Source organism: Phacochoerus africanus, chromosome 9, assembly GCF_016906955.1.
Source record: "Phacochoerus africanus isolate WHEZ1 chromosome 9, ROS_Pafr_v1, whole genome shotgun sequence".
Lineage (NCBI taxonomy): Eukaryota > Metazoa > Chordata > Mammalia > Artiodactyla > Suidae > Phacochoerus > Phacochoerus africanus.
Window position 1 is genome coordinate 123,633,203 of NC_062552.1, and position 22,896 is coordinate 123,656,098.

Sequence of the window (22,896 nt, forward strand, 5' to 3'; positions counted from 1 at the left end):
ACTGAGCGAGGTCAGGGATCGAACCCACAACCTCAGGGTTCCTAGTTGGATTCACTTCCGCTGTGCCATGATGGGAACTCCTGGGCTAGAAGTTCTTTAACACGCGGGGGTTTCCGACTGGTGTCTCCTTCGATCACATCACTAACAGCGCCGGTGGACGGCCACGTCCGCACCCGCGTCAGGGTTGGGGTTTCGGGGCTGAGAAGACCAAGCTCCGGAGGGAGGGAGGGAGGGCGCACTGGCCCGGCTGGGTTAGAACCACTTCTCTTCTGCAGAGTGGAAGCCGCTCGCGGCCTGCGTCAGGCAGGGAGGATGTGCACTTAGGAGGCCGGATTCGCAGGAAGAACCCCATTCCTCCCGCGTCTCCTCTGCGCCCTTTGCTCCAGCCCTTCGACCCTCTCACACCGGCCACCTGCAGGGGGCGTCTGGCCCCACAGGACAAGGGCTTAGCCTCCCCCGCCCCCCCGCAGATGCCAGTCCCTGTGCTTCTGACCATCGGACTCTAAATCAGAGGGTCCTGTGCCCTCTTCAGGTTCCACTCTGTTGCCGGAGTGGCTCACGGAACTCAGGGGAACGTTCTGCGTAACCGAATCACCAGCAAGTTTATTCAGAAAGGGCAGAACTCAGAACAGCCAGGCAGAAGGGGGCACAGGGCATGGCCTGTGGGCCCAGGCACCGAGCGTCTGTGCCCTCTCTGGGTCCCACTCTCCCCGCTTCTCTCCTCTTCATAAACCTCTTTTCTTTTTCACCTAAAGAAAAAGAAGTACTGAGCTGCCTTCGTGTCCGTCCTGTGGAGGCTGCTGGCACTTTCCACCCCACCTGCCATTCACACATGGCCCCCTAAAAGGGTAACCCAGGGCACCCCTTGCCAGTCTTCCTCTACGCTGGGCCCCTGGCTGCCCCTTCCTGGCATCACAGAGCCCGGGGCCTGGGGTGGGCGGGCAGGCCCTCGTACGTGGCCACCCAGCAGCACCGAGCAGACCCCTTCACGGGACCCCTGCCCGTCATGCCTGCTGGTCCCCACACTTTGCAGCCTCACTCCTCCTTTCTGGCCGCCACCACAGGGCAGTCCCTCCCTTCCCACACCCCTGTGACCCTTTATTTATGCCCCCTCCTGACAGGAAGGCCGCTGCTTGGGGTTCCATCCCTAGCCTGTGAGCCCAGTCAGGCTGGGAGGTCAGAGTGTCCAGTTTGTCTCTGGACCCTCAAAACCCAGCACACCGTCTGACGCATGAGCTCCTGCTGCATCCCCACAGCTGAGGAGCAGAGCAGACCTGGGGGATTGCGCTGGGCGGTTTCCCCGGATAAAGCTGTGCACAGGGCCCCAGCCCAGCCCCGACCCACCTCCCTGGCGCCCCCCAGTCCAGTCCTCACTGTCTCTCCCCGGCAGTGTCCCAGCACTTCTGACACGACCTTTCTACAGGGTCAGGGTCAGCGCCGCAAGCCCCTTGGCAGCTTGGCTCCTGCCCCCCTATGATCTCCTGCTTCCCGCTGGAGCTGCTGGAGCTGCGAGCCCTGCAGCCCCCCTCCCCGCCCCCACCCCCGGGGCGTGCCTGCCGCCGCCCCCGCTGACCTGCTCGGGGCTCCTCCGCCTTGTCGTCCACCTGGCCTGAGCCAGAGACTTGCTCGTGCAGACTGTGAGCCCCTCGAGGGCAGGTGCCTGGGGAAGGCCCCGCGTGTCCAAGGTGCTGGGTGGGTGGCCGAGCTCGCCTGTCCCCCCGTGTGTCTGTGCCTCGAGCCTCTTGCTTCCTGCCATCACACCATCTCTGCAGACGACACGACGACACGAAGACGACGTCCTGAGCTGGCATCACCTGTGAAACGGGGCGCAAGGTGAGGGTGCTATCTGTGATTGAGGGACATGGTGCATAGAATTGTCTCACACAGAAATCGCACCCGTCACCTTGGCCCTCCTAGCGCCGCCCTCAGCGGAGGAGGGGTTGTGCTCCCCCCGCCAGCAGCCTGTTCCTGACTTCCCGCCGTTTGTGGCCCTGGGGTCTGGGTTCAGGCACTGCTTGTGCCAAGGGGGTGCCATCAGGCAGGTGACCTCCTGAGACTCCCTGTCTCATCTCTGCAGCGGGTCTGCCATCCCTCCCTCCCGGGGTTGTTGTGAGGGTGGCATGAGGTGATGTTTGTGCAAGGTTTTGTCACCTACAAATGACTGGAACAATTTGAAGTTACTTCTGTTTTTAATATTAGCAAAGTTAATAAGCATATCAACTCCTGTGAAGAATCCTTGGGAGACATAGGGAGGCCAGGCTGCTGGCTGGGATGGTGAGTTCAAGTTCAGGGGCCGAGGAGAGGCTCTGCCTGACCCTGGGGTCTCCTTTGCACCTTGGCTCTGCCTCCTTGGGGGCCCCTAACTTCGAAACATCCCAGAAGCAGCCGGCCACCCTCATTGTCATCCTTTGAAGAACTACTAGCTTATGGGAGTTCCTGTCATGGCGCAGCAGAAACAAATCCAACTAGGAACCATGAGGTTGCGGGTTCGATCCCTGGCCTTGCTCAGTGGGTTAAGGATCTGGCATTGCCGTGAGCTGTGGTATAGGTCACAAACACGGCTCGGATCTGGCGTTGCTGTGGCTGTGGTGTAGGCCAGCAGCTACAGCTCCGATTAGACCCATAGCTTGGGAACCTCCATATGCCACGGGTGCAGCCCTAAAAAGACAAACAACAACAAAAAAAACCTACTAGTTTAGGAGTTCCCTGGTGGCTCAGCGGGTTGAGGATCCAGCATTGTCACTGTTGTGGCTTGGATTCAGTCCCTGGCCTGGGAACTTCCATAAGAACTGCTGGTTTTGGCGTCCCCACTGTGCAGCAAAAAGAATCCCTGGCCTCGATCAGTGGGTTAAGGATCCGGTGTTGCTGTGAGCTGTGGTGTAGGTCACAGACGTGGCTCAGATCCCACGTTGCTGTGGCTGTGGTGTAGGCCAGTAGCCACAGCTCCAGTTCGACCCCTAGCCTGGGAACTTCCATATGCCAAGAGTTCGTCCCTAAAAACCAGAACCAAAAACAAAAAGAACTGCTGGTTTGTTTGAGGTTCCCAGTACAGAATGTCCAAATGGTCTGTTCCAGATGCTGCCTCAGCAGTGCCCACTGAGTCCTTCTCAGGTTGGGGCGTAGTGAGCAGCCTGTGGTCCGCACAGGTGATTAATAGAAATGACACAGTGTCTGGGGGCAGAGGATGGAGAGCCAGGCCCTGTCGCCCGGAGCAGCTGCGAAACCTTGAGCAAGCCGTTTCCTCACCCAGAGGCTTCGTCCTCATTTTAGAAGTGCATGTATTAACCGCCTACGGAGTCGGCTGTGAGACTCGGCAATCGCGCGGACAGACATGGGTTTCATGAGCTGTGAGCGCTGGAGGGATACAGACTGAACACCCAGTCCCCAGACCCTCCTGGGTCGCCCCCTGCCGAAACGGCCAGAGCCATGAGGGGGCTGCCCGTCGTGCTCCCTGAGGACAGGAATGTGTCTTGAAGCTGCCTCACCTGTCTCCTAGGGTCTCCCCAGCAGCCTCCTGAGACTCAGGGACACGTTAGGAATTGTTATCGCCACTTTAAGGCGAAGAAATGAAGGCTCATGGCAGTAAGTGACTTGCCCAAGGCCAGGCTAATGAGTGACAGAGCCCAAGCCTCCGATTCGAAGTCCACGTCTCTGCCCATTGGACCAGACGGCCTGCCGACGAGACCCCGGTCAGCTGGTATCCCCTGCGCTTTCTGAATCAACCCGGGTCGGTCATGGGTCAGTTTTTACGGGCGTGAACCTGGCTCAGCTTTGTAGCTGCAAACCTCCATCTTCCGAAATAAGTCACAAATTAATTAACATCCATTTCCTTCACACCTGCACCCTTAGTCTCTTTCCTGAAGAGTGGCGATTGCACAGGTCAGCCTTCTGCCAAGTTCAGCTCGTATAGGGTAGGAGCCAGCTCAAGTGTTCTGGTGGGTGACCATCGCACGGACTCAGACCCAAGGGCTAGACTTGGAGACGGCGTGCAGTTTCTGCAGCGGACGGTGTGAGCATTCGAGGCCCGCCCCCTCCTGCTTATCTGCCGGCTGCCTTCATTCATCATTTATTCATTCAACAAACGACTGGGTTTTCACAGCAGACAGCCGCTTGCTTTGCCTGCTTCTGCGCGTAGCCTGAGCTAGTCTGTTCTCCACAGAGATTGACCTGGTCACGTCTGTGTCGGGTGAGGTCGACCCTCACTCGGGGCTCTGCAGGCACGTACGGTCTTACCCAGAGTCAAGTCCCAACCCTGCCCAAGGCCTGCCGGGCCACCCCAGCTGCTTTCCGCCCTCGCTTCCACCCCACGCTTGACCTCGCCCGCTTCCTGTCACACTGGTCTCCTCGTCGCCCACCTGCTCCTGACTCAGAGCCTTTGCACCTGCTGTCCCTTCTGCCAGGGGTGTCCTTCCCTGCAGGGAACTCGTGGCTCCTCCCCTCCTTCCTGTGCTCACGCAGCAGCCAGTCAGAGGGGTCGGACCCACACCTGCCTTCCACTCTCCTTGCTGTGTCTCTCCTGTCACATGTCGCCCGCCTCCCCTCTGAGGCCCAGGAGAGTCGGCTGCGTCCATGGCTGTAGCCCCAGGGCCCCGCACAGTGATGTTTGTGTGGCGGATGAAGGCAGGGGCGTTTTCTGGGCCTTTCCTGTTCCCAGCTGGGTACCAGCACACGGAGGTGGCTAAGATGTGGTTCCCGTGTCAGCAGAGCTTCGTCAGGCAGAGAAGAGAGGCTTGGCCGGACAGTGTGGCACGTGCTGTGTCAGAGGGAAGTCCAGGGCCTCGGGGGCCTAGAGAGGAGGCCTGGTGCGTAGGGACAGGGCTCCAGGGAAGCTTCTGGGGTGGGCGTGCCTGCTCTGGGTCTTGAAGGATGGATAGGAGTTTGCCGGTTTGAGAGGAGAGGGCAGTCGAGAGGAGGCTGCACACGTGCACAGGCACAGAGTGTGCCGGAGCTGCGGGCAGGAACACGTCCCATCCTGATGGCTGTGGGAGCAGGGGGACCTCAGGAATACCAGGGCCAGGTCTTGAAGGCAGCCTTGGGGTGTAACGTTTTATGGCCTAGACTTTCCCCTGGAGCCTTGAGGGGGGTGCCCTCCAGCCTCCCCCTGCCAAACACACCTACAAAGGTGAAGAACAGCCTGGGAGTTCCCATAGTGGCTCAGCAGTAATGAACCCGACTAGTATCCATGAGGACACAGGTTCAATCCCTGGCCTCGCTCAGTGGGTTACAGATCCGGTGTGGCTGTGGTGTAGGACAGCAGCTACAGCTCCAGTTCAACCCCTAGCCTGGGAACTTCCATATGCTGTGGGTTCAGCCCTAAAAAGCAAAAACAAGATAAAAAACAGCCTGATATCTGGCCCTGGAGCCAGGGCTCTTGCCGGGGATTAAAAGGGGTTCCCTGCCAATTCCCAGCTGCCTGGAGCTGCCCGAGCGCTGAGAGCTCAGGGCTCGGGCTCCCTGGCCTTGCGCCACACCCCATGACTTCTGACGGAATAGCGGCGATTTGCCGGGGGCCACTGGTCTCAGGTCCCCACTGTCCGTGGATGGCCCCCTGCCCGTCTCCCAGCCTCGGAGGCACGCAGGGCTGTACAGGGTGGCAGAAGGCTGGCACCAAAAGAGTCTTGGCTTGACCCCGTGTGACCACCGATGTTGGCCCACTCGTGCCTCTGCGACTCTGTTTCCCCATCTGTTGCCTGGGCTGATAATAGCAGCTTGCCCCCTTGTCTTGAGAAGTAGACACGGTGACACGGAAGCAGAAGCGTAGGGCACTTCTCTTATACCCGTGCCCACAGTCCAGCTCTGATAAAAAGGCAGCCTGGGCCGGGCTGGCAGGGCTCAGGAGAGGGGCGTCGCCCAGCCCCTGAGCAGCCCCCTGATGGTGGGCTTGTGGGGCAGAGGTGGGAACCCGCCACGTCACAGGCAGAAGGAGCCCCCCGAGAGAGGCGGGAAAAAGAAGCCTTTCAGGAAGACGCAGGTGACCTACTCAGCAGATGCAGGGCTCGGGCAAGAGGGCCCCAGAGGCCCGGCTCGGAGGGCAGGTCGAAGGGCCTTGTCACCGTATGCCTGTCCCGTGGTGTGCGGCGTCACAGGAGACCCCCGTCTCCCGGATCCTCGTGAGTCCTGGTTGTGCTGCAAAGCTCATGCGGGCCTTCTCCTCCATGTGCCCCTTTCCCTAACCAGAACTGCCTCCTATCCAGTTAAACCGATGCCCCAGAAGGGCGGTCTGTGCCATCCTGTTTCCGCACACACTGCGGGCCCTGCGTGCACCACCAGGGGCTATGGCGTGAGAGCCTCTTCAGTTTAGGCCTGGAGGGCGGAGAGCGGCCCCACCACTGGGACCTCAGGGGCCCGGCATGGCCGGAGATGAGCCAAGTGGAGCCTAACTGGCAGGATCTCGTCTGGAAATAACTTCCCTCCGTTGGAGTAGAGAGTTGAGAGTAAATCCTCGTTGAAGAAACAAACACATTTAATTAACTGGTTTGTAGGCTCCTACTGTAAAAAAGGACCTTACAGGCCAGGGCAGTAAGGTGGAGATGCTAGTTCAGAAGGTCTGGCTCCAGCAGAACCAGGGCTCAGGCCTGACCCCCTGATGGGGTTTTGGTGGCACATGTGCCCCCAATTCCCTGGGCAAACAGTGCCTTTGAAATGTCCTCAGGTGCCCCTTGGAGCGCCCAGCAGCTAGAGGTGGGGCAGGCTGAGCCCTGCAGCCTGCAGGCTGAGCCCTGCCGGTGAGGGGTGGGGTGGGGGCGCAGATTCTGAGGGTCCCGGCCACCACCACGCCTTCCGCAGTCGGAAGTGATGGGGCGGCTGGAGCCCAAACAGAACAGACACCGGCTCTGCTGCGGCCCGTCCTGGATCCCGTTAAGACGTCACCCTCAGCTTCTCCAGCTGCTTGGCCTTCGTATGTACTGCTTTTCAAGGTTGAAGGGGTCCATGGCCAGCGGACAGGCCTGGAGGTGGGTTTCTGACCCCTGGATACTGAGGAGGGAGACTGGTCCCGAAGGCTGCCCCTTTGGGCAGGTTTGCAGCGGGCGCTGCTGTGAGCTGCCCTGAGGAGGAAGCGGATTGGGACAGAGGTGGACCCAAGCTGCAGGGCTGGTTCTGGTTCTGATTCCATCGCTCATTGGACCCCTCTAGGGGTCCCTGGGTCCTGGGTGTGTTGTGAGCACAACTAGGTGCAGGGAAACCCTAAATCACTCAGGTACCTAAGAGGGGCAGCCATGGGCTGTGCCGAGCTGCGCTGCGGGGCTCTGCGCCGACACGAACACCTTGCCACTCCACAGCCTGGACAGCTGAAGAGCTGCAGTAGCCTGCCCAGGGGCAAAGAGCAGCAGAGCCAGGGCTCAGATTTAGCCCCAAGTGGCTTCAGGTCCATGCTGTCTTCTAGAACAGTGCCGGCAGGAGCCATGGCTCCGGAAATGGGGGGCCTGTCCTAGCTCAGCCCCCAGCTGGGAAGATGAAGCCCTGAAGAGGGCAGGTGACTGGCCACCCGAAGCCAGTAGAGCTGATGCGTTAACTGTCCAGGGAAAGACCCGGACAGGCACGGCCAGGTGAGGAAATGGGGGAGGCGAGGCGCCCGCCCTGAGATGCCCCTCCTAGACGGCACGTCTGCGGGACCCGCATCCCTTCAAGTCCAGCATTGTACCTGCAGGCTCTCACATACGTGCATTGTAGTCCAGGGGAGGAAGGAGGGGAGGGGAGCATCCACTGGGGAAGATGGTAGGGGAGGCGGTGCCCCAGGAGGTCGGTGGGAGGGAGAGGGGCGGCTGGAGGGGCGCTGGTGGCTGGGCCAAGCAAGTTGGCAGGTGGGAGGCTGCACGTCCCAAAGGAGGAGTTTCCCGTGGGACCAGTGGGAGCCACTAGTTTCCTGGCCAGGGAACAACACGGATGCTTCATATGAAAGCTGGGCTGAAGGGGACAAGCCCGAGAGCGATTGGGAGTTGCTGGAAAGCCCCCGGTTAAGAGGCCAAGAGCCTGGGGCCCGGGCAGAGCAGATAGGGTTTTCCGGAGAAAGGCATTTCCCAGAGAACAGCGAAGGGCAGGGAGCAGGAGAGCCCGAAGTCCAGCCAGGGAGAGGCCGTTGCCCTTGTGAGAAGATGCTTATTACATGGCGTGGTTTCCGACACAGAGGGTTTGAGGGGCGCCGAGTTTGGGCAGGTCCCACAGGCGTCCTCCTGTGCTTTGCAGGATGCTGGGCTGCAGAGAAGGGCTGCCCTCAGGGAGCTCACACTCCAGCGGAGTAGACAGAATCCAGCTGCTGGCAGTGGGTGCGTTCCTTAGGACACTGAGACAGAGGCCCCAGGGGAGGCTCCACAGGGACAGAGACCCACTAAACGTGGGCTTTGTGGGTCCAGTGAGGTGGGAGAGGGAGGAGCTGCCAGCTGGGGAAGGGCCAACGAGCCTTCCCGGCAGATGAGCAGCCGCTGGGCCCACAGATGCCGAAAGGGGTCCAGGGCGGTGGAGGAGAGTCCCGCCTGCTGGCAGGTGAGGGAGGACCTTGGAGCCGGTTGGGCTCGGAGTGGGAGCGGGAGAGGCAGGCATGGGCCGAGGACAGGAGTCCACGAAGCCGCTGGCAGGGAGCCTGGGAGAGCGGGCGGCCGAGGCGAACGGTGCCGCGAGCTCTGCTTTCAGCCCGTCGCCTGTTTCCTCTGGCTGTGCACCCACCTTGTCCCCTCCCATGGCCTACAGGGGACAAGAGGAGAACCAGGCGTTGTGGAGGGTTTCTCCTGGCAGATGCCTGGTGTCCCCAGGGCCCATGGGCTGACCCCACAATGGGTCTGGACCCTCCTCCAGGAGCTCCCGGGCTTTCTGGAATCGGGTGGACAGGAGGGTTCTTCTGATAGGTTAGCTGGGAAGCCTCATTAAAGATTGAAGCAGCGAAGCCCATTTGACGGCAGGCCGGCATATCGGTTTCCCACTGCCCGAGCCAGGCAGCCGAGGAGCAGAGGTAAGTGGGCAGGAAACGAGCAGCGCGCCCCGGCCTGCGCCCCGGAGGTCACTGCCCGCCCATAATGGTCAGCAGGGAGTGGACCTTCCACTGCTGCTGCTTCTGCCGCTGCGACTGCACCGTGCTCTGCAGAGTGAGCTGTAGGTGACGGGAGCCCCGCCCCCTCCGGCCTCCCCTCTTGCTCCCCGGGGCTGGGGGTGGGGGCAGGGGCTCGGGGTCTCAGGCAGAGTCCCTGTCATTGACGCCGCGGGGAAGGGATGCCGCTGTGCACCGAGGCCTCGCGGCAGTGACGGGCAGGGGCAGCAGCCTGAGGGCTGGGCGGCGGAGGGGGCTCCGGGCCCAGCAGCCCCATGCACCTGGGGCGCACTGGGCCTCGGCAGGTCGCTCACCCTTTCCCAGCCTCAGTTTCCCCGTCTGTAAAATAGATCTGACAGGCCCCGTCCTGGATCGTTGAGCAGATTAGTCATGGAAATGACACAAAGATGCCCTGTCACACAGAGATAGACATGTGACAGGTTTTATTGAACTTCTTCTATTTGAGATTCTTTTCAAATTTTGTTCTATGCCCTCAAAGGAACGCCACAGGAAAGGGAGAAAAAATATTTCGCCAGGACGGTAATTGGCCTGAGGACCACAGCCTGTGCTGGTTGGTGGTCTCCTGGCGGAAAAGCCGAGAGACCTGGGTTCTAGCCCCATTTGCCAAGTCCCTCCCTTTCCCCTGGCCTCAGGACCCCTCTGCGCCAGGAGAAGGGACACTAGGGTGACACACAGGCCTCCTGCTGTCATCGTCAGAGTGAAAGGACCCTTCCTTTCTGGAGTCGGTGCTGAATTGCGGGGGGTGAGCAGGTGATTTTCACCGTGTGGCCTCGGGCAGTTAGCCTGTCTCCGAACTGCAGCCTCTGTGTCTACACGTGCTGACCTTCCAGGTCTCCTGGTCCTTTAGACAAGGGCCTCTTAGACACAGCGTGAACCACTGGTCACCCTGGGGCTGAGCCTACCCTGACAGGCCCGGGGCGGAGAGCCCGTTGCAGGATGGCAGCGATGACGAGTAGCTGGCCCTGGTGATGGGAGTGAAGCAAAGCAAGACGCCGCATGGGTCGGCCGCTGTGGCCTGAATTCATTTGCGAGGGCTGGGGCAGGAGAGGCCCTGGGACGCTTACACGGATGGGGCACCTTTTAGCAGGCAGCAGAACTGCCAAGGGGGTGGCAGGCAGGATTTGTCTGCTGCCAGCGGAGCTCAGAGATGCGTTAAGCAGCCCTGCTGGGCTTCCTAAGCACAGCTGCCTGTTGAAGCGGAGCTGAGCATCGCATGCTGGCACGGGCAGTGCCCTGGGCTGGGAGACACTTGTCCTGGGCACTGGTCCCAGCGCTGCCGCCAATTCCTGTGTGGCCTTGGCAAGGTGGCGCCAAAGACCGTGGCCCAGCCCAGCTCACAGGCTCTGCTCCCACGTGGATGCTTGTGTGGCGCAGGAACTGTGACACAAGAGAGGAAGCCTGCGCCATCTCCAAGTGTCACTCTGAGCCAATCCAAGATGGAGGCGCCTCTGGAGGAAGGAGAAGGAGCTGGCCAGAGAGGTGGGGTGGGGTGGGGGGCTCCCGAAGGGCTTGGGGCTCTGCCCAGCCCGGCACAGGTGGCTGTGGCCTACTGGCCAGAAATTCCATCGGGCCTCACGGAGCAGGTGCTGGATCCTTTGTTTCTGGCACTGCTGGGATCTCAGGTTCCATCTTTCCAGGAGGCCCAGGGGCTGCTTTTCCTGCGGAGACTGCCTGGAAACCGAACCTGTCCCTCCTGTCCCAGCGGAACGGGAGCTGGCATCCCAGGGCCTCATCAATGTTAATGGTAGCAGGAGGACAGTCTTGCTCAGGAGGGGGTCTCTGCAGTGCCTTGCCTTATCTGCCCACCTCAGCGGTGTAATTTCAAGTGCTGGACAGAGGAGCCCCGGCCTGCCGTGCACCAGCCGGGCCCGGAGCGGAACCACAGCTGAGCACTTATCCCCCCTCCAGGGGACTCTTAGTCTTTGGTGTCTTTGCTATAAAGCAGTGCATCCTACTTGGGCATAATCTGAAAGTCCGAAAAGCGGGAAATAATCCCACAATCCAGAGATAGCCACTGTTAACATTTTGTCCTTTTAAATTGCAGAGCTTCAGAATGAGGGATCCTTATTTTATTCTATTAATTTATTTATTGTCTTTTTGCTTTTTAGGGCTGCACCCGCGGCATATGGAGGTTCCCAGGCCGCTGGCCTACACCACAGCCACAGCAATGCCAGATCCGAGCCGTGTCTGTGACCCACACCCCAGCTCACGGCAATGCAGGATCCTTAACCCACCGAGCGATGCCAGGGATCGAACCCGCGTCCTCATGAAGGCTAGTCAGGTTCGCCGACCGCTGAGCCCCAACGGGAACTCCAGAACAAGGGATCCTTGATCCCGTCCTCTCACTCTAGAAAACTGAGGCCCAGAGAGGGCTGAACTAAGGCCAACAAGCCCCAGGGTCTCCTGGCTGCAGGTCCACCCCGAGGGGCATTTGTGCAAACTGGGACAGCCAGGAACAGGGAGGGACTGGAAAATGGGAATGGGCCGTGGGAGGACTGGGGCTGTCTTCCCCGAGTGAGGATTGGCGGGGGGCGGGGGGCAGGACGCGAGCACCGCTCTTCACCGTCCAGACCCCTGTCTGGTCCCGATTGGCCCTGGGCCATGGGCCTTGTACCGCTGAGAACCACCTCACACTGGCACCTCCAGGCTTCCTCCTACGGAGCCTGGGTGCTGAGCCGCATCCCCCAGGCCCTTGGGACCTGCACTGCTCTGAGATCTGTGACCCTGATCTTTCTGCTGGTCAGGAGCATTTGTTTGCACACACTTCCCCCGGCCCCGCGTGGACGGGGCTCCTGGCAGAGACAGGCCTGAAGGTGGCAGGCTGGGTCCTCCCGAGAAGCGAAGGGCGGAGGGCAGTCAGCGTCCTCGACTTCCCACCTCTTTGTGGCTAAGACACATCACACCAGGCTCCTGGGATGAGTGTGTCCCTGTCACAGGACCCAGCACACGGTAACTCGAGTTCCCTCTTCCCATAGCCCATCTCTGTTTGCCGAGGGCCACCCCGGAGGATCCCAGGGCTCAAGAACACGCCACCTGCTCGGTTTTAGCAGTAGGTTGGAGATCCTCTGGTTTGCCTGGGGTCCGGTCTTTCATTTATTCAACACGTATTTGTCACATGTAGACCCTAAGCCAGGACCTGAGTTAAGCTGGGCGTGTGCAGAGCAGAGCGGTTAGGGGCCTGGAGGTGGTCAGGCAGCAGCGGGCCGGCTCTGTTCCTGGCGTGCAAGGACATACACAGAGTGGACGGGGGACGGGCTCAGGCTGGCGGGGTCCCCATGAGGAGGCGCCCCTTGCTAAACCCAGCAGGACCTGGGCCCAGCCTGTTCCCTGCACCCCTTTCAGCTCAGGGGCCGGCGGGGGGGGCACTCCCAGCTTCTTCTCCCGAAAGCCTGACCCTGTGCCCCGGGCTCCCCCTCTCTTCCGCTACCCCCACCCCCTCTGTGAAACAAGGACACTCTTCCCCGAAGACGATGGCGTCTCATGATGGAACCTGTGTTGGAGGCAGGGCTGGGCAAGCCTTTAGCAGTACCAGGGATCTCACCTCCTGGGGCCAGCCTGCCCCCTCACTGGTGAGACGCTGAGGGCGTGGCCTGGCCCAGGGCCTCAGGAAGCCCCAGGAGTGGTGCCCCCACTCAGTGGTGACGTCAGACCTCTCGGGGCCACGTCAGGGCCTCAGGTCACTCAGACTGACTCCCCCTGGGATGCTCAGCCCCAGCTCCTGCCACCCCGCCTCCCGGGTGGGCTCGCGGCTGGAGTCTGGCCAGCCTCACCTTCCCCTCTCGTCTGGCTTCTCCCCTGTGTTCCCCACCTCACGACCCCCGCGGATAAGAGGATCTCCTCCGAGTCACCGCCGTGTTTTTTAGGAGTGGGCGTGTGACGGGACTTAGACCTGAAGCTGGAACGTGGGCTTCAGGCCCTTCCCCAAGAGGCGTGGGGTCCGTGGGACTCAGAGCGGACCACCTGTGTGCCTGTCCCCTGCCTTCTCCGTGTCCATGCGGGAGCTCCCCCAGGCGCGGGTCGCCCTCTGCCTGGCCTGCCACCAGGGTGAGCGGCTGCTGCTGTGGCCTGGACCCATGGCACCCTGCTTCTCCTGGTGATTGCTGGGTGTTCCAGGTTAAATTGTCCTGCCTTCGTCGTGTGTCTGTAGTGCGAATATGGCCCTTTCCTGTGGCTTGGGCAGACCTTGCTTGAAGTGAGTAGAGCAGGGTGGGAGCTCTTAGATGGAGCCCCCAGTGGGGGGACCAGACGCCACCTTTTGCAGGGTCAGCTCCCAGACGTGGCATGCTTGCGACGCCAAGCCCAGCATCACTGAGCCCCATGGCCTTGGGCAAGTCCCCGCACCCCTCAGAGCTACGAGCACCCGTTCTGTGTCGATCCTGGGGCTGGTGGGACCAGCTGAGCAGTGAGGGCAGGTGGCAGGGGCCGCGGAGGGGAAAGGTGGGCAGAGAAGAGGCCAACGCGCCTTCTAACAGCCCCCGTGCGCCTGCCCGGGCGGGGGCTCGGGGCCGAGACTTCTCCGGGCCTCAGGGTTCACCATGTGCTTTTGTCATGCGTGTTTTCTCACAGCGGCTTGGCGAGGTGCGCTGTGGTGTTCGTATTGGCCTTCCTGGGGTGGTTGTGCCCAGGAGAGCGCTGCTGGGAGCGGGAGGGCTTCTCCTCCCTCCCAGCCACCAGCCACCAGCCGGGTCCACCTGCCCGAGTGAGTGCCTCATGGGAACAGGCGGCCCCGCACGGCTACAAGGTGACCCGGGAGTGAGCGCGGTGGCGTGCAGAACCGAGGCTTGTCCCCTACCAGCCGCTTCTGGAACAGATGCCCCACGACAGAGGCTGGGTGGACAGCGCCAGGGGCTCCGGTGGCAGTGGGCTCCCGTGTGGTGGGGAGTAGTTTAGTTAGCCGGGGACTCTGCCTGCTGGCCCCCTCTTGGCGCAGGCCTGGGTCTGGGGGAGCCCTGTGCCTTTTCCCTGGGTTGGTGATCATGAGTCCCCCCAGACCTTCCAACCCCAGTTCAATAAAATACGCCCTGGGCCCTTCTGGCAGCGAGCCAGTCTGCCACCTGCACTCCTGGTGGCACTGAACTGAAGGAAGGAAGTGGCCGTTTGCTGGCAGCTTGCGTCGGGTTCTGCTGCTCGCAAGTGCCCCACTTAACTCTTTCTGGGCCTTTTCCACACCTGTTACAAGGCTTCTTGGGAGCCGTCTGGTAGGGTTGTGAGAATTAAAAGTAAATTAAAGGAGTTCCCCTGTGGCTCGGATAGCTGAGGATGCAGCATCGTCACTGCTGCAGCTTGGGTTGCTGCTGTGGCACAGGTGCAGTCCCTGGCTTCAAAACTTCCTCATGCCACGGGCACGGCCAAAAAGAAAGAAATGAAATTTAGACAATTCCTGGACACCACTGTAAAGCAGGGTTCTCATGGTCTTGCTCTGGTTTCCTGAGAACAAGGGAGGGGGGCCCTAAGGTCTGGGCCTTGCAAAGGAGGAGCGAGAAGAGGTCCCCTCGCTGTGGGTTTTTTTAATTGGGAGTGTGTATTTATTCAGCTTTAGAAAGTGTCCATGTCTATACTGAATGTATTTATATGTTATTTATAATCAGAAAAACCAATTTTTAAAAAGAGAAAAGTTGGGAGTTCCCATTGCAGCTCAGCAGAAACGAATCCTACTAGTATCCTTGAGGATACAGGTTCGATCTCTGGCCTCGCTCAGTGGGTCAAAGATCTTATGTTGCCATGAGCTGTGGTATAGGTCGCAGATGCGGCTTGGATCTGGCATTGCTATAGCTGTGGTGTAGTTCAGTGGCTGTGGCTCTGATTCGACCCCTAGCCTGGGAACTTCCATATGCCATGGGTACGGCCTTTAAAAAAAAAAAAAAAAGTTCTCATCGTGACTCAGCAGTTAACAAACCTGACTTGTGTCCATGTGGACGCAAGTTCGATCCTTGGCCTCGCTCAGTGGGTTAAGGATCTGGTGTGGCTGTGGCTGCGGTGTAGGCCAGCAGCTACAACTCTAGTTCAACCCCTAGCCTAGGAACTTCCATGTGCCATGGGTGCAGCCTTAAAAAAAAAAAAAAGACCAAAAAAAGTGCAAAATTATCGTATGTTAAATAGAGCCCAAAAAGCATGTTTAGATACAGGGAAAGAAATCTAATATTTCTTTCACACTTACTGTGTGGCAGGCAGGCCCCCCGATATTGACGTGGTCACCTCTCAAAAGGATGCAGGCATCTCCCCGGTGCCCGGCCCCGAGAACAGCAGCGGGCGTTGAGCACGCAGGGTCCAGCAGGCCGGAGGGGAGTTTTCCCTCGGTGTGGGGCCCTGCTCCCATCAAGCAGCTGGCTCCCTGCCCGCCCTCTGGACCCCCTTCTTCCCCCACTGAAGCCTCCACCCGGCGCCAGGAAGTGGCAGAGTGAGGCTCCCTGAAAACTTGACCAAAGCCCCTCCTGGGGCCCTGGGCCGGGTGCTGCCAGACGTAGAAGCTCACTTGTGTGGCGGCGGGGCTGTCAGGCGTAGAGGATGAGAGCCAGGTTGTCATACCCAGTGGGGGGCAGTGGGTTCGGACTCCGTGTAGGAAAGACCCCTCTGCCGTGGCTGGGGGGGGTGCTCGAACGCCCGCCCTGGAGGCACCGAGGCTCCCTGTGCGGGGAGGGAGGAGGCTGCCCTAGAATCAGCTGTCCCGGGCGGCTTGGAGCTTCTGTTGCTCGCTGGCTCATCCTGCCCCTGCTCAGGGAACAGCTGCAAGTCCTTCAGCTGCTTGAGCACCTGGTGGGAGAGGTCCTCTGCCCAGCGTGGCTCTTGTCATGGGCTGAGCCCTGCAGGCACCTCGTCCCGGGAGGGGCCCACGCCCCTTCCCCACCTGGGCAGCCAGACAGGGGACCAGCTTGCCCCAGTCCCTGCCTGTCGCGGTGACTCTCTACAGTTGCCCAGGGACACCTGAGCTGGCAAAGAGAAGGAGCCATCTGCCCTTTCTCAGATTGGAGAAAAGCCTGGTTTTCTGGTGCGTGTAACCCAGCACCAGCCCCCGTCTGAACACAAGGCACACACAGCAGACCTCGCCTGCTCTGGGCCCTGCCTTCAGGGTCAAGGGCAAGAACGTGGCCCGGAAGGCTCCCCAGCTGCTTTGTCAGTGACGGTCTCGGCCACCTCAGCCCCCACCGCCCCCCTCCCAGTCTGCACCTCCCGACTCCTAGATGCAGGTTGGGGGCGGGGCCCATCGCAGTGAGGCGCCCGGGCTGTGGCAGGACAGGCCAGGGGCCAAAACCCTGTCTCCGACCCTGACCCGCTGTAAGGGCCGTTCCTTTGCTCAAAAGGCAGAGTGACGTGGATCTACTGGTTTCCATAATCCCACGCCTTAGTTGGAAGAGCTGTGTGGGATGTGGGGGCCAGATGTCAGAGGACGGAGGGGACAGTGACAAGAGGCAAGTGGCAGCAGCGAATGGAGTTTGAGGGGGAGGAGGGAGGGTCGATACCAGAAGGGAAGACCTTGAGCTTGTGAAAAACGGGATCCTGGAGTTCCCTGGTGGCATAGCAGGTGAAGGATCCAGCACTGTCATGCTCTGGCTCAGGTTGCTGCTAAGGCACAGGTTCGATCCCTAGCCCTGAACTTCCACATGCCGTGGATGCAGCCAAAAAGAGAGCCCTTTATTGGCTCCGAGGGATGAACCAGAAGAAAGGGAGACGGAACGAGTGAGAGAATGCGATGGGGACCGGGGGTTGCCAGGGGGGTGAACCTGCTGCTGAAATCACTCTGTGGCACCAGGAGGGGGAGACAGGCAGCCCCCAGGTTTGTCTCTCCGAGCCTTTCTTCTCTGTTAACTGCAGTGCTTTTCTGCTTCTCTGCCCCACAGGCCCCTCCAGCCAGCGTCAGGTGCAGAATGGCCCCTCTCCCGATGAGATGGACATCCAGAGAAGGTAACCCCCGCCCAGCAGGGGCCAGCCTGGGAGACGCACCTGCAGCTGGGGCCAGGACGCCCGGAGACACTGGGGGGTGGGGGGGCGGACAGGCCTGACCAGAAGGGGGAGGGAGCACGTTCATCGCCGCTTGGCCAGAGTGACAGTGACAGTGTGGCCTCACAGAGAGAGCCACACAGCCTCTGCAACCCTCGCCCTTAGCCTGGCAGTGTCCTGATGTCCGCTTACTGAACACGAGCCTCCCAGGTGCACTAGGCGGTAGTCATCGTAGGGTTCATTAACAAGGCCAAGGCTACACTGCTGGGGATGGGCAGACTCGACCCGCCACACCTGTCTGACGAGGCCCGTGGCCTTGGCTCCGTCCTGTGCCCTGTCCGAAGGCCTTGTGAGCCCTGGTTCTGCCACCTTCTCATGGGACGCTTTGGGCAGGTGCCACAGCCTCTTGGGAGGATGCTGGTCCTCTGCCCAGTCACCTCGCAGCTGAGGTTAAAGCAGCCAAGGCCATGGGGGCACTCTGAGCTGCAGCTGCTCATGGACAGCTGGGCCAGGGCTGTGCTGTGGTCCTCGTCGGGCGGTCCTGAGGAGGAGGCAGCTCCCGTGGGATTTGAGCCCTAGGGTAACCCCCCCAACACCCCATCCGGCCTCCTCCAAGGAACATCTGAAGCGTTCGGCCTGGGAGGAAGGGCCAGTACTGTTCTCCCGAAGTTACAGCAGAGGCAGTGGTGGCCCGGGAGGGCACAGCCTCCCCAGGTCACATTGGCAGGGAAGGCAAGGCCAGGGCTTGAACCTGGTCTGAGTCGCCTGGGGGCTTGGAGTCCCAGCTCTGGGAGCTGTGCCAGGGGGCGGGGGCGGGGGGCGCGGGGGGCCACAGGCCTGGTGCCGGCCATCCTGACCCGGTTTTCAGAGGAAGATGCGACCCGGGGCCCTGGGCCGGGACCCGGGGGGGCCGGTTCCACCCCTCCCCTGGCTGTGAGGCTCTCAGGGCGTTCCTCTCTCCAGCCTCCCCTGCTCTGAGGAGCAAAAGCATGGCGAAAGGTCTCTGAGGGCCTTGTGGCCCCAGCAGTGTCCTTTGTCAGCTTGGGCAAGTCACTGCCCTCAGCCTCCGTTTGCTGTTTGAAGGTCCCCGTGTGGGTCCTGGCTCTGCCCGGCTCAGGCGAAGCTGGCCGTGTGGCTCCTGGACCTCGCCTGCTCCCAGGGAGCCTCCTCTGAGTCCGCTGGTCTGCCGTCCGTGTACGGGGCTCTCACCCACTTCATTTACCCTCACGTAGCCCTCGGGTCATCCCTACAGGTGACAGCGTGTTTCTCACACGAGCCAGCTCGAGCTCAGAGAATGGAAGTGACTTGCCAGAAGTAGGGCCGGCAGCCTCGTCTGGCCCCAGCTCAGCCCCTGCCGGTCCTGGGCTGCCTCCACCCAGAGAGGGGTGCGTGGGTCCTAACAGACCCTGCAGCTACTCTCAGAACTGGTTGGACGCCAACCACGGAAACGATCCGAGCCCACCACCCAAGTCCAAGGGTAGAGGTCGCTGCCTGCAAGAGGGCAGCAGTTCCGTGTGGTCTGCGGTCAGCTATCCACAGGCCAAGTGACCCCTGGAGGTCAGTCTGGGAACCGCAGGGGTCAAACCACGGAGCAGGCATCCTGCTCCCCTGCCAGTCACCACGGAGGGAGGCCCAGAGGAGAGGGGGCATGGCATCAGACAGTGGGTAGTGACTCCAACCCAGGGCCCTTCCTGTTTTCTCACACACAGTATCACACGTTTGTAGCTGATTTTTAAGTATCTTCAGAGGGTGTCTTCTTGCCAAGGGTTTCTAAGCATGTGGATGCTGGACAGGTCGGAGCTGGGGTAATGTCTCGCCAATTTGGATGGAGAAGCCAGTGCACGTGCTGCTGGGAGCTTTTCAGACATCTGTAGGATCAAAGGGTCTTTGGGGTTATCGTTTTAGGTATCAGGCATAAGCCTTTCAAGAACCTCATGAAACAGGTGTTGTTATGCTTGTTTCACAGAGAAGAGTCTCAGGCTTAGGAACAGAAAATGAACAGCTGTGATCACAAAGCCCTGAGTCCCAGCACAGGAACCAGGAAGCTCTCTACCTCTGAAGGGTCCTGGTCCTGCAGGAATCCCCGACCCCGACATTTCTCCAAGGTGGAAGCAGCTTGTCCCACACAAGAACGGGCTGAGCGGCTGCTGCGTGCCCACGCGGCGCCAGCACCAGCGCCGCCCCACCTCGCTGTGCACAGCCCCGCACTCACCCCTTCCTGCCTCCCTACAGAGGCAGGGCCCGCAGCCAGGCCCCACGCCCCCTTAGCAGGTCCAAGGCTGGCTGTCAGCAGCTGGGGCCTTGTCCCGTCCCCGTCTCTAGACTCCTCGAGCCCCTCCTGCCCCCGCATCTCAGCCCCAGAGGCTGTGGTGCCAGGTCCCCACTGGCCCAGCCTTTAGAGCAACCCGGAGGTTAGCTCCGGGCTCTGCGGAGCTGCCTTCCAAGCAGCCATCTGCACGGAGGCGGGCCTGCCGCTGGCTCGGCAGCGACAAAGGGTGCAGCGGGGCAGCCTTGGCGTCTGCTTCTCTGGTAGCCAACGACGCTTGAAGGTTGTGCCAGGAACCTCGCCGGGTGCCATAAGAACCAGCCGTCCTGAGGTCAAGTCTGCCGAGGCCTTGGGTCCCAACAGCCAGGTGGGCTTGTCCAGCCTCGGGGAGAGCTTGGTCACTCGGTCACACGGTCACCTGAGCCTTCCTGAGGGCTCCCTGCCCGGGCATCTGGACAGCAGGCCTGGAACCTGTCACGCTCCACCTCTGTCAAGTGGGGCTGCAACTCCTGCAGCCAGAACCCGGGTGGGACAAGGCGAGCTCACTGCCGGGCCCGGGCCTGGCGCCAGCGACACCCGGCTGCGGCCGTGTTGTTCTCGCTCCGAGCAGTCAGGCCCACTCTGCTCCGATTGCTTTTCAGACAAGTGATGGAGCAGCAGCAGCAGCGCCAGGAGTCTCTGGAGAGAAGGGCCTCAGGCACAGGTGAGAGCCCCTCGGGCCCGCTCCCCATACCGCGCCCAGCTGGCAGCCCTGTCACTTAGGTGGTGCCCAGGGACACACTGGGAACTTGGTGACACGCTGCAGGTTGTACAGGCCTCGAAGTTTGACAGCCACATCCAGTGGACATGGGGAACAAAGAAACAGAGCAGAGGGTGTGGGGATCCCTCACCCTGGTCCAGCCACCACCCCCCCCTCCACCGTTCCCCGAGTGACCATGTCTCAGGTGGTGGCCTAGGCAGATGCAGCCCCTGCCCAGCGAGCTCACTGTCCAGTCACGGGGATCGACATCGTGGGGCACGTGCGGTGACCAAGTCAGTGTGGGGGTAGAGGCTCAGGGGTCAGGGGTCAGGGGTCGGGGGAGACTGCGGGGGAGGCGTGGCTTCAGTCCTGCACGGGAACTGCTCGGCACAGCAGAGCAGAAGGGAGTTTGGAAAACGGTCACGTTGATTTAAGTCCAGGGCTTTCCAAGTCACACAGGCCTTTCATATCCTCTGTCTCCCCTGCCCCCCACCCCGCCCCCGGCCTCTCAGCCCCCGAGAGTGAGCGGGGAATGCTCTCCTTGCTCTGCCCGCCAGGATGCTGGCTGGCGCCACCTCCTCTCAGCTCGCTACTGCAGGCACACCGGCGCGCCTGCTCCCCCCCTGCTCCCACTCTGCCACCGCTACGCTTTCCTAAAGCAGGCCTGACCCTGTCCTCAGGTCAGCCCTTCCCTGTCCCTCGAGAAAACCCAGTGTGCAGGCCTGGTCCCCGCAGACCTGCTGCCCTGCCCACGGCGCTGCTCCTGCTCCTCCCTCACGCCCACCAGACTGAACTCCTGTGCTCAGGCCTGGCCACCCGTTGTTCCCTCCCTCAGGAAGCCTTCCATGGACCTCCAGCCAGGTTGGAGCCCCTCTCCATAGGCCAGGGTGGCATTTGTCACCCTGCCGGTTACAGGTGTGCAGTCAATCTGTGTGATCAGCTCATGCTTCCTCCAGGCCACGAGCAGAGGCACAGGCAGCGTGGATGGTGGGCAGGGGACAGGAGGCTGCCCACATGCAGCATGGCTCCTGGACACACGCCCCAGTTTGCCCTGCGGCCCACGGCTACCTGCCAACCGCCTGACCCAGAGGCCAAGGGTCAGTCCCCATTGCCTCTCAGGGACTCATGTCTGCCAGTGCCTAGGAGGGTGCTGGGTGCCAAGAGGGAAGAAAATGCCCTTGTGCTCCAGGGAGCTTCCTCTCCCGCCGGAAGGCCACACTTGAGCAAGAGAGTTCGCTGAGCTCAAGGGACGCTAAGCGAGGGTGCGACACTGGGGGTCCAGCCCTGCCCCAGAATGTATGGAGGGACTGGACAGGGGCTTCTTGGAAGAAGCAGCCTTGAGCTGCTCCTCGTCCCTGGGAGGAGCAGGCCACCCTCTGTCCCTGCGCCCAGGCAGGCTCCAGCCGGGGGCTGGGGACTGACCGAGCCCACCGTTGTCTTCCAGGACCCCTCCTGCCACCGGGACACCCCTCCTCCGCAGCCAGCGCCCCCCTCTCCTGTAGCGGGCCTCCACCGCCACCCCCACCCCCCGTCCCACCTCCGCCCACGGGGGCCACACCGCCTCCCCCACCCCCACTGCCAGCTGGAGGCGCGCAGGGCACCAGCCACGACGAGAGCTCCGTGTCGGGCCTGGCCGCCGCCCTGGCTGGGGCCAAGCTGAGAAGAGTCCCGCGGGTAAGCGGCCCCGGCAGGTGGCGGGGGGTGTGGGCGGGGGGGGCAAAGTGCCACGCTCCCCATCCAGACGGCACGTCCCAATCCTCGGTCACAGTCACTCGAGGACGCTGGGCCGCCCTGCATCTGGAGCAGTGAGCGCACGAGGTGCTGCTCCCCCCTCGCAAGTGGGGGCAGGTGACAGCACCTCGCAGTTGAGGAAACTGAGGCACAGTCTAAACGACCCGTCCAAGGCTCGCAGGGCCTCCCTTGCGGGATCTGAACACAGGCCCTGGGTCTCCTGAGTTCAAATCCACAGCCTTCAGCTCCCTCGGGCGGGCCCACCTGTCCTGGAAGGCGGTGCTTCTGGGAGAAAGCTGTGCGTGTGGCCACAGGTCTCAGATCACCCCTGGGGCAGAACTGGCCCTCCTCCCCCTCATGTCACGGTCACCTTGGCGAGAGTGCTGACCACGCACCTGGGGGGTGTCTGTGAACTCTGGGCCTCGGTCCCAGCCGCTCCCTGGACTCTGGTTTTGTCACCAGCAGGGGAGTGGGGGGAGTGGGAGGAGGTGGGACTAGGCCCCCCAGCCTCTCCCAGCCCTGCTGTCATAGGGCTCCCACGTCCCCACTCCCACGTGGCCCTGTCCCCGCCTCGAGCACTGTCCTGCCGGGGACCTCAGACTGAAATGCCGTACCCTCTGCCCTCAGCCAGAAGATGCGCCCGGAGGCTCCAGTCCCAGCGGGACCTCAAAGTCTGACGCCAACCGGGCGAGCAGTGGGGGTGGAGGAGGAGGCCTCATGGAAGAAATGAACAAACTGCTGGCCAAGAGGTGAGGGTTCAGGCCGCCCCAGACTCAGCACCTGTTCCTCACGACAGCGAAAACACGCTGGCCGGTTCCCAGGCCCGTGGCTTGCTGGACGCCAGAGGGCCTCGCTCGTCAGAATGCGCCTTGTCCAGAAAAAGCAGCCAGAGGGGCCTTGCTCCACCAGTGACCCCTCCTGCCTTCTCTCAGGCTCCAGGCTCTTCCCGCTGCCACCCACCCGGGCAGAAGCCCTCTGTGCCTGGTGGTCATAAAACCCACACGGCCCTGCAAGGACAGTGGGAAACAGGCCCCTGGAGCCGGTCACGGCCAGGGCTGGCCCAGGGCCTCCCTGCACACAGCGGGGACGGCACGGAGGGGAGCCTGCCTGGAGGAGATGGAGCGGCAAGGCGGGCCCACAGCGCAGGCCGACATCTGCGAGCCTCAGCAGGGCCTGAGCTTCGAG

At 61.6% G+C, this 22,896-nt stretch overlaps 1 protein-coding gene across 9 annotated transcripts in view; it reads left to right on the plus strand.

The window, feature by feature from the left end:
* EVL (Enah/Vasp-like) overlaps positions 1-22,896 on the plus strand; it is a 136,754-nt gene that overhangs the window by 100,272 nt on the left and 13,586 nt on the right. For all 9 annotated transcript variants that reach the window (XM_047797177.1, XM_047797175.1, XM_047797174.1 and 6 more), the window contains exons 4-7: positions 16,876-16,939; positions 19,883-19,944; positions 21,425-21,654; positions 22,339-22,460. In XM_047797177.1, coding sequence (XP_047653133.1) covers positions 16,876-16,939; positions 19,883-19,944; positions 21,425-21,654; positions 22,339-22,460 — 478 coding nt within the window. The remainder of the gene's footprint in view (positions 1-16,875; positions 16,940-19,882; positions 19,945-21,424; positions 21,655-22,338; positions 22,461-22,896) is intronic.